Raw genomic sequence first — 11373 nt, 5'->3', positions numbered from 1 at the left:
TGAAATGAGAAAAATACGTAACACGCCCAAGTATTAGAAGAGAACAGATGCACAGCGCATATTCCTGGAATCCAGCTAACCTTTTGCACGCCACAACAGAAATGAGTTTGCGCGCCAGTGCGGAAAGCAGCGGCCCCTCAGGAGCACGCTAGGGTCACAAATGCGTTCGTTTATTTCACTTTAATGTTTCAGACTAGTAACAAGAAAATTGGGGACAATCAATAACGTGTAACAATAGTCTTTTCAGTCTGTTTGCAACGTGAGCCAAAGCAGCCCAGGTTATATAAAGCTCCCAGCAGAGCACATGCTATATTTGGATGGCTCCGCGCTAGAGAAATGATAGCTGGTATTAGCAATGTGAGTGGTGACGCAGCACTGACATTCTCGCTCTCCTTGGAATGTCAGGCTCCCAGTGCCACAGGCACGCAGTCATATAGCAACTGAGCATGCCCAGAGCCGAACCCCAGCAGCACTGGCAATGAGCCACCTTCTCTAAAGCCTGCTCCCCCACCCTATCCACTCTGGCTCACGTAAACAAGCATTGCGTTATCATGCTCAGCATGGAAGACCTTGAGAAGGGGGAAAGCTTCCAGCGATCGATGGAATGTGGATTGGAGATTTTTCCCCGAGCTTAGATGTGGCGATCGACTGTCAGTGCTTAGACGTTAGGCTTATGTACCCGCTGGTGATTCACAGCGTGTGCGAATATAAATATGCTGGGTAGAATGTCTTACTGTAAGCAGAAAAAAAATCTGCTTTACAAGCAGCCCGTGACTCATTGAGCTGTAATGTTATTTGCACACAGCAAGAACCCCGACATAGAATCTGGGCATTGTCCAAGGCGTTTGGAGCCCGTTGAACTGTGACTGAAATAAAGAATGGAAGCTTCACCTTGGATACAGGCTGAAACAACGTTACATTATTAAACATCTGGGGTGGGCGAACTGTGCAAGTGTAACAAATGCAGTCAGTATCTGATGCTGCCTATGCGTTAACCAAGGCAGGTTTTTGGGGATATACAAGAAATCAGTGTAAAGGGGCTGCTAAGTGAAACTCGCCATACAATATAAACAGATTTGCTAAGCAACGTGTAATCTGTCACGGGCCATAGAGTAAATATTCCATAAAATAGGGCTGACGTTGCAAACGCTCGTATTGCCAAGTATACGGGAAGGGGTGCTACAGAGTATCATAGCTTGGGGTTCTAGGGTGGGCCGGAAAGAGTAGCTAGTAATATGGATACATGTATAGATCATTATTATTAGGGCTGTGTGCTCGCTGTACTTATGCCACTGATCGAAGTTAACTGTACATGGGGGTTTTTCTGTAAGGCCGTTTCAATGGGTTTGTACTGAGAACCTTACAGTGACGTTTACTATTTCACTGACTCAGTCTCGCGTTTCATTCCTTCATTAGAACCTTTGAAGGTTCCCTCATGAATCATTACGGAAGAGAGGGGGTTAAGGGACTAGCGCCCCCTCCCCCCACAGCACACGTTACAATTGCAATGTGTTTTGTAAGCCGCTCGCTGCACTCTCTGCTCTGACCTCGCTCTTTTCCTGCTAACTCAAGCGCCCTTGGCTAAGTGATTCAGCACCCTTAATACCAGGCGGCGGCGGGGGGAGGAGAGGGAGGAAAATAAGGCACTTTCCAGTTTTAATTGCAGAAGGAATGGAAAAACCAACAGTGATAAATGCTGGCTGGATAACGAGTTTATAAAGTGAACAAGTAGTTAAAGAGTGTCCTTTGGGAGAGGGCGGGCCTTGCCTGAAACTAGTGCACATGAGAGGGAGGGCGAGGAGCAGGATATTTCTGGAAGGACTTTGGTTTCCCTCGACTCCACATTGGTTAATCATTATTTGCCTGTTTTTCTTTCCATTCACTTTGATATTACACCTGAGGGACTGACTCGCACTAAATATGGCGTGTTGTGGCACAATTGGGTACGTTTAAAGAGAAAGTATATACATGGTGTAATTTGGCGATTTTGTCCCTTTTATGTTTGCCCCATGGACAAACCACACAATTAAATGTCAAAATCCAACTTAGACATTATTCAGGACCCCCAATTATTGTACTGCGCGAAAGGGTATGCGTGTAATTGGACCGTATTCTGCGGAGACCCAGGCCATAGGTAGTGGGCTTTCACTGCCACAAAATGAACTATAAATTCATTTCTGCGAATACAATTAAAGCCTACGTTTGCATCACGCGCATCCAAGTCTTTTTCCTCCTCTCCCTCCCCTCCGCCTCCTTTCTCCCAGCTCTTGCAACAGGGCATAGTAACTGAGTCAGTGCTTCTCGTCCTGTTGCAGCTCTTGTTTGTTGTCTTGGCAGCAGTTCAAAGAAGACGGAAGGGGGGGGGTGGGGAGAATAGGGTGAAGAAGCGTGGGCGGGTACGTCAGTTACACTAAGTGCGCCTGCGCGGAGGGGGTGGTGGTTGGCCGGGGACTGTCGAAGAATCAAGTAAACAGAGAACTTGGAATCACAACGGTTGGCTCGACCGTGACGTCACCACCCTTTAGCGGCACTGCTAGCTGCGGCGGCGGCCAGAGAGGGAGGCGGGAAACTACAGCAGTGGCTTCGGCGGCTGTAGAATTACTGTCCCATACGTGAGGACATTTTCCTGTTTCGCTCCGGCAACACATTATATTTGTTCGGCGCTCACCAAGTGCACGAAAGGGTTAGCCCCGAGTTGTTGTGAGCTCCTGGCAGTTCAGGGAAGGGGGGGCCGCTCTGGTGACTGAAGCAGCAGCCTATCACCGGGCCGGCTCCCCTCCCCCCTCCTCTCCCTCCCTCCCTGGAGCTGTGCAGCTGAGGAAAGCGAGAGAAGGGAGAAGCACTTCAGAAAAAAAATATATAATAATTCCTCCTCCTCCCGTGGATCCAGAGCTGGGCGTAGTGTGTATGCTTCAAGCCGGAATCGCCAGCAGCAGCCGAGGCGGAGGGCGCCGCCGCCCCGCTCCTCGAGGCTGAGCCCGACCATTTTCTTTTCAGTGCAAGGATCATCCATCATACGGGTTGCAGGGGAGGAAAATTGCGCCGATTTCCAAATTTGGAATATACCTATTTACTGGACAGAACACACACAAATAATAAACGGTGGATTATAATTTTATTGTTATGTCGTCGGCGACGGTGGCCGCCTCCCGGCGGCAGTCGTGTTACCTTTGCGACCTGCCACGCATGCCATGGGCCATGATTTGGGACTTCACGGAGCCCGTGTGCCGGGGCTGCGTCAACTACGAAGGGGCCGATCGCATTGAGTTTGTCATCGAGACGGCCCGGCACTTGAAGCGGGCGCACGGGTTCCAGGAGGGCAGGTCCCCCGGGCCTTCGCCTTCATCCTCCTCGTCATCTTCCTCCTCCTCTTCAGTCAAGCCGCAGCTCAGCGCAAAGGAGATGGCGCAGATCGGGCACACGATGGGGGGCCCCGAGGGGGTAACACGGACCTCGCAGCAGCCCCCTCCTCCGCAGTGCCTGGACCGCTACTCGCTGGAGAGACCGCCGCCCCCTCGTCTGGGATCGGAATATGGCGTTGGCAGGCAAGTGAATGGGATTCTCTTACCCAACGGCTTCCCGAAGCCAGAGGAGCCGCCGGAACTAAACCGGCAGAGCCCCAACCCGCGCAGGACTAGCTCGGTGCCTCAGTCCCTCGGCGCACTTATGAACGGCGCCCCCATTGGCAGCGGCCGGACACCAGTCGGACTCTCTGCGGCCTCTTTGGTGGCAGCCGCCGCCGCCACCACCTCTGCGGACCTGTCTGGCAAGCGGCCGGGCTCTGTCTCCAGCAGTGAGCACGATGGCAAGGAGAAGCACAGGGCCGACAGCTACTCAGAGCTGGGCGAGAACCACAAGAGCAGGGCCGAGGAGTGGATCAGCAAGCCCAAGACGGTCAGGGACACTCTGATGGCCATGCAGCACAGCCACTCGCCCTTTGACTCCAAATTCAAGAAGGACCCCGGGCCCGGAAGGGTGCTGAGCTTTGAAGCCAACAACCCCGCTTCCAAATCTGGTATGAGGCTCTCCAATGTGTTCATGGTTGGCACCTAGACTGTAGCGAGGGAAATTCGTATTTCACATAAATGTAACGGGGCTTTTTTACATGGTCGTGAACTCAGCCTTGCACTGATACTGCGGTCTCTTGCTAAATAGGTGGGCTGAAGGGAGTGCAGACATTCCTGCTATTGGCACACGGCTTGGAGTATAGGATGCCATGTGCAGGACATGCCGGCACCGAAAGGGTGCACCCATCAGGCTCTGTGCCCTGCCCTAAAGTCAGACCCGCAGCATACATGCAACGTGTTTATCTGCTGATCTAGCAATTTGCAAGGGTCGGGGACTTCTAAAGTTTCCTCTGTTTTAGTCATTCGCCCTTTTACTGTTTAGTAAGATTAGCTTCTCTACTCGTTTTCTCTTTTATATGGCTGTATCTCTGTGTGCAAACCTTCATTGGATAAAAACTCTCAGGGACAAGGCTGAAATGATTTTAGATTTTCATAGTCTCTGGGCATTGTCAAACTTCCACCCATTTCATTGCTATTTATCAGCTTGCTAATTGTTTAGTTTTTTCTTTGGGGGGGGGGGGGGCAATTAGAACTTTGTGTAGGCAGATTTGGTCATTTTCTAATGACATGTTGCTCAACATATGCCCTGCTACTTCAGGGTGAAGGCACACAGTTACTCAGTAGCAACTACTTGTCATGGCTACTAAATGCCTGAAAATAACCAGTCATATATAATACTGAGAAATCCCTCTGCTAAAACATGCAGAGAAAATTATCAGTAAATGATCAGCATTGTCTATTGTCGTCACCCTAACTTTAAATGTTTTACAGTATTATGTCTTTAAGAATAAACATAGTATATTTGGTTTAAAATAGGGGTTACTAATCAGAATAGCAATAACCAGTTCTTACACTGTTTGTCAGAAGCAGTATGTATAAGGAATGGAAATTTCCACTCTTAGTAAGTGTGTGTGTATAAGGTATCCTTTCACATTTCACCATCAGTTGCAGTAGACAGAATTTGTACTTCACTGTAAGGGGTAGGAGCCATCTAGTGAATATTTAACATATCTTTTGTGGATGGTTTTCTTGTATGGGCCTGTTTGCCTGCTGTTAAGACATTCAAAACATTTTAATAAGACTTGTCCCTTTAAAGCTGCTTTTTTAAAAAGTCTAATCCATTGCAGTGTATACGAATCTTCTGTATTTGATGTGTGAAGTTAAAGTTGGAAAGCAATTTATGTTTATGGGAATAATATAGCGTGAACACTTTTGACAGATTTTAGAATCTGGCATAAATGTAAACATATGTCTTTCCTGCCTTTTGAGTGAAAATTCAACCATTGTAGTGATGACTATGTTGAATTTTCCGATCATCTAATTTTTCTTTTATCAGTTTTGCTTGCCTATTTAATGTGGATATTGGTTAAAACAAGAACTTTCCTGACCTGATTGATATACTGTCTCTTTTATAGTTTATAAAAACCAGTACAAACATGGCAACCACTGGGGGGGGGGGGGGGGGGAGGTGTATGTTATGGAGGTCAGTCAGTGATTGTATTGTTGATGGCATCCACCTGTTTGGTCTGATTTCAGTCACAGGTTTCTTTCTTTTTTTTTTTTTTTCTGTGGTATAAGTACAGATCACATGTGCCTGCCCTTATTTGGGGAGGGAGCTCTCTTAGCTTGTTGTGACTTTTGTTCTGCAACCTCTGCATTTTACCATGTGTCACTACCTTTGCAGGCCGCAGCAGTCTGTCATGACTCATTTTTTAGCATCATAGTTGACCTTTACCTGTTCACTTGCAGAAATAATGCTAAACTTTGAGTATGCAGACTTTAATGCAAATTCTTTATTAATGTATATATTTTTTTTAAATTAACATTTTGTTTGCTAATAAAGTTGTTGTCTTGCTGGATTTGAGAAACCTAACTCTCTTTTTATGAAGGTTCTAAACATCTTTTGTTCTGCTTTAAATCAGTTTGTTGTGATTTATTGGTCAGATGTGAGAATTTATTAGTTTTAATAAACTTTAGGAATGTGGACCAAATTTTAGAGTTAAAAAAAAAAAAAACAGTAATAGAAAGCATGAGGTGGGTGGTTTCTGTAAACAGCTGCAAACGGGGAATTTCCAGTAAAGCCTTTTGGGGGTTTTGCTCCTTAATTAGAAACAGCAGCTGTAGGTGGCAAGGCACGTAATAAAGTGTTGCATCTTTCGTCTGGGTAGTTTTAATTTGAACTTTTTTTTTTTTTCACTGTCATTCTCAAACAGATTAAATTTATGTTTGCATCTTCTGTTAAGGTTTTTTTTTCCCTCTGACTGGAATTAAGACAGACATTTTTTGTATTGACATACTAGTTATTTCTATCACCTGTAAACTCCTAATTGTTATATATATTTTTTTATCTGCCTTAAATTTCAGGCAGTTTTTTGATGCCTACAAAACCCACTGCTCATAAGGTTTAAAACATTGTTTTTTCTTGACCTTTTAGGCTCATGGCACACAGGACATATTCTCTGTCAGCGTTTTTCAGCTTGTGGAAAAGCTCCCTAATCCTGCCGATGAGCCTGTCATTAGTTTTAATGGAAGCCGCCTGTTGCCAGTGTTTCTGGTGACAGGCGGTTTCCATTAATACTAGTGACAGGCTCCTCCCCCAGGTTCGGGTGCTTGAGAATACATTGTGTGCCATGATCCTTTGTGTTTAGGCACATGATGCATTTTGATTGCTGGTTTCCTGTAAAAAGAAGCTACTCTTAATTTTGGTCTGCTGCCTTATAATTTATCCCAAGAGCACACTGATGCAAATTTAATCTTTGCATTGTGTGGTCCTTCTCCAGATCACACCAGTGAACACAGAGAATGTGAATGAGACTATAACAGAGATAAGTGTGTCAGCAAGAGACATGCCTATGTGTATTCAATATCTAGTCTAACCTTGTATGTCTGTGTGCCCTTGGTTTTGTGTGTGAGCTTGGTGGCTCATACAAGCCTTAGGATTGGACTTCAGTAGTTAAATGCCAGCCTTTCATTTTGGGACAGTTCAATGGCATATGTTAGAAATGTATATTTTTCATAAAGGCTTTATTTTGTAATGTGACCCGTAAAATACAGAAGTGTGTTTTTCACTTTGCCCTGCACTTAAACCTGTGCTTTAAGTTTACAAATGAGAGTTCCCCATTTTGTCACCAACCAAGCATTTAAACGTAGGCCCTTTCTTGCTGTCTCCGAAAACTTCAGTCATTGTTGAGATTCTGACGTCATTGATGGGTGTGTTACAAGATGGGCTTATTTGCCAGTTATCAGTGGTGGGTCAGCTGCATCTGCTCATATCCTATTTAAAAGGAACTGATTCTAACATGCAGTTCCTTTTAATACAACAGATATTTGTTAGTGTAATTTTGTGAGTTTTATAATGTCTATGGATTTGATTGCATCCCCTAAAACCAACAAGCATGGCTACACAGCGGAGTGCACAATTAAAACTTGTCTGAATATTCATGGGGAAAGTATGGATCCAAACAACACAGTTATCCATTTTTCAACATAAATTCAGTGAATAGGGCTTGTTCTGGGCATTCTTTTTGCCTATTGAATTAGAAAAATTAGAGAAATTAAAACTGCAGCTCCATGTTTGGTCCTTGACAGGTAGGTAGATTACCAGTGCACCGGTATCTCCTTGCACAATAGACTTCTGGTATAAACCAGTCAAACAAAGTTGGAAGGTAGGGGGTTGTATACTGGTAATCTAATTATCTATTTCAGAAGTACCAAGCATGACGGTGTTTCCTTTAACTAATGGGAAAACACTAATGATCCAGTGACAACATTATGCCGTTTTGTTATATAGCAGCACAATCGCCCAAGATCCTGTGCCATTATGATCTGCAGGTTAAAGAAACTAATGTCAGATGTCAAATTTGCTCCGATGTTGGGAAGCGGCCAGTTGCCTCAATCTGCCCTTTTATCTGTGATTACTGACAGGAACTGCAGTGGCCAATCCATTGTTATAGGACACTGGGTGGATTTGTTCATTCCAACATTGATTAAGGTTTTCATGTGAGGAGCATGTGAGTGCAGGCTCAAAGTAGGAGAAGGTATTAACAAAGTATTGCAGTGCTGGCAATTGCTTTTGGAGTTTAAGAGCCTGCTGTTTTTCCCAGTTACATGTGGGTGTTGCTAAGGAACTTTTCCTTTTTCAGAACTCGACTGTGTATCAGCACAGTAAGAACAGCATTTGCTAATGGTCATAAAAAAAGTAGTTCATCTGGCACCACCCCAAGACTTGTTTAATTGCTTTTGTTAGTCAATTGGTACAGTATGGTTCCCCATTAACACTCATTGACCAGTTGGTATATGACCAGACTGCACTTGATCTTTGGTGGGGAAAAATGAAAAATGTAGAGAAGGACCTACCAGCTAGATTAAATTCTGTGATTGAAGAACTGATTAGTAAAGTCTGCTTACAAGGGGTAGTTTACTTTCCAAATTATTTTTTTTTCAACCTGAAATTCAGTAAGGTAAGGAATAGGAGGAAAGGCCATTTGCTCTCCTAGCTACACTTCAAAACCCAGATTGAAGGTTGGTTAGTGAGTATTTAATTGCTTCCCTAGATATTCTTGGAATTATTTCTGAATGACAAATTCTGAATCTTATTTCTGCACCCATTTCACGAGCTAAGGTTGGTCCTTCAATGGGGTCTTTAAGCTGAAACTTTTTGACAACCACTGCTCAGTTTGGTTGGGCTCAATTAAAGAAATCTTCAACTATTTTATTTTAACAGCTGCTACTGGAAAGCACAAGGTGGAACATTAAAAGTTAAAACTAATCTTAGAAAAATAGATAAATGTATAAATTAATTGAAAGAAACAATAGAACTGATAGACATGCTTAGAAGGTGAATTACCCCTCCCTCCATCATTCACTATTAACTGGGTGTATTTTGGCAGTTTTAAAAGAGCTCATGGTACAATAGTTAGGTTAAGTTAAGGTTATAGATTAAAGAAACACATTTTCTTAAGTCTGTATTAATCTTATTCCCCTTTCACCATATTTCAGGTGCCCGTGGTGGTAGAAAAAGGAAACCATCGCCAGAACCAGAAGGGGAAGGTGGCTCTGTCAAAATGAATGGAGAAGGACAACCGTGGCTGCCAGCGGCAGAGAGCCTTAAAATTTCTACAATGGCTAGCCCATCTTTTATATCTCCACCTTCTACTGTTTCTCCTCATTCCAACCGTACAACACCACCAGAAGCTGCACAAAATGGCCAGTCACCCATGGCTGCTCTGATATTAGTCGCTGATAACGCTGGTGGCAATCATGCATCAAAAGATGCTAACCAGGTGCATTCTACAACAAGAAGAAACAGTAGCAGTCCACCATCACCATCTTCTATGAACCAAAGAAGAATGGCTCCCAGGGATGTGCCAAGCCAAATTCCCAGTGGAGGAACATCATCCCATGCAGGAATGGAACAAGGGCATCCTCAAAGCATTCCCGACTCTTCTATACCAAACAGTATACCATTATGCTGCACTCTTTGCCATGAGCGTCTTGAAGACACACATTTTGTACAGTGCCCTTCCGTACCTTCTCATAAGTTTTGTTTCCCATGTTCAAGGCAAAGTATTAAACAACAAGGATCATCCGGAGAAGTATATTGTCCAAGTGGGGAGAAATGCCCCTTGGTGGGATCAAATGTACCATGGGCCTTCATGCAGGGAGAAATTGCCACCATTCTTGCCGGGGATGTAAAAGTGAAAAAAGAAAGGGACTCTTGACTTTTTTTAGCTTGGTAGCAACCATTATCTCTAACTAAAACTTCTTGAGTTGTGTGTATATATATATCTATATATACCCAAGACAAGGGAAATGTAGACTGCATAAACATGGCTGTATAATTTTTAATTTTTGAATACATTGTGTTTCTATTTTTGAAGACAAAGGTATGTACTGATTCAAAAGGTATTTCCTCTTTGTTAATGTTATTTGCAAGTATTTGTTCTTATCCAGTGACAGTTACTGTTCAGTGTAGGCTGTGACTTGAGATGCTTTTTAGAGCACTTGGAAAAACAGAAATGCTTTTAGCTGTATTTGTATGCACTTGTTAAAAATGCCAAATACATTTTATGACATTGTAAATTGTCTCTGGTTACTCTTTCATGCTCATTTTTGAAGTCCTTTTCTTTGAGATTAAGCTTTTTTAATTGTAGAATTTATTGCTGTAATTTGAACCACTGGGTAATGATTATTAAAAAACAATTTTCTTGTTCACCAAAGCACTATTTTGAGTATGATGATTATTTGCTGTTTTTTTTTTTTCTCCACAACATTTTGGAGGCAAAAAAGAGTTAGTCGGCAAGACTGCTCATAAGTCACAGGTGCTAATGGACATGGTTAAATAAACACATGACTTTAGAATGGGTATTTTCTTAATGCAGTTTGTTCAGTGACAATCACCATTAAAGGATTATTGTGAACATGGTAGTCTTATTAGAACACACCAGTCCAGTCTCCTCTTCAGTGTTCAGAAGGGGTAGTGTTTTTTTATTCTTTGCAGTTTGAACGTTAACCTTTCCGTATCAGAAGGATTTATTAATTGCTGTTACTGACCTTATGCCCCATTTTCTTGCATTTGTGGAAGGCACAGAGTAACACAGTATTCCTTTAATCCCCTACTAAGCACATGCCCTATATAACACATTAAAAAAAAGTATAGCAAATCAAAAATATTCTGTAATAACCCTAGGCGCGCACATTTTAAATAATGTATTTGATGCCAGTATCATTTGTTTTATATTTTGCACAACCAATTGCCTTTGTATTTTGCTTTCATATCATTTGGTATATTGGTTTCTGCCACTCTCAAAATTCTGGTAAAATGACAGTTTCTGGTAAAAAAACAGTTTCAAGAAACCATCTTTAAGTGTTTGTAATATGTTAATGTTTTGGACCACCTTCTTAGGGAAGAAACCGTTTTAGGTTTTCTTTCACAAAATGTAATCATTTTGTTAATTGTGTTAAGAGATAAGTGCTTCTTCACTTATATAAAAAAAAAAAAAATTGTAAAAAATCAAGAAACCCATTGGCAGTTCTGTATCTAGATAGATGATTAAAACTTGGGCTATGGGGGTGTTTGTAACTTCATTATGAGTCCTGATTTCTACCATTGTATACATGGTCTCATGTAATACATTCAATCCTGAAATATTTACCATAAATATTTAGGCAGATGCATTTATTTGTAAAACTTTATTTTATAGTTACTAGCTGTTGTTAGAAAGCAAGTAATGCAGCTCAAGCAAGCAGTATATAACTGTATTATGTACCATCTTTGAATAACTGGCATAGTAAAGAGCAAATATCT

The 11373-nt window shown here is 42.6% G+C and overlaps 1 protein-coding gene across 1 annotated transcript; it reads left to right on the top strand.

The window, feature by feature from the left end:
• Nucleotides 1-2533: 2533 nt before the first annotated feature.
• irf2bp2 (interferon regulatory factor 2 binding protein 2) lies at nucleotides 2534-10148 on the top strand. The gene is made up of 2 exons (NM_001001988.1): nucleotides 2534-4015; nucleotides 9066-10148. Exons 1-2 carry the CDS (start codon nucleotides 3124-3126, stop codon nucleotides 9785-9787), a joined length of 1614 nt encoding a protein of 537 aa, NP_001001988.1. The 5' UTR covers nucleotides 2534-3123; the 3' UTR covers nucleotides 9788-10148.
• Nucleotides 10149-11373: the final 1225 nt, after the last annotated feature.

This window comes from Xenopus tropicalis, chromosome 5, assembly GCF_000004195.4.
Source record: "Xenopus tropicalis strain Nigerian chromosome 5, UCB_Xtro_10.0, whole genome shotgun sequence".
In the NCBI taxonomy this organism is placed as follows: Eukaryota; Metazoa; Chordata; class Amphibia; order Anura; family Pipidae; genus Xenopus; species Xenopus tropicalis.
Note: the sequence above shows the minus strand (reverse complement) of the source record. Positions and strands in the feature narration are given on the sequence as shown.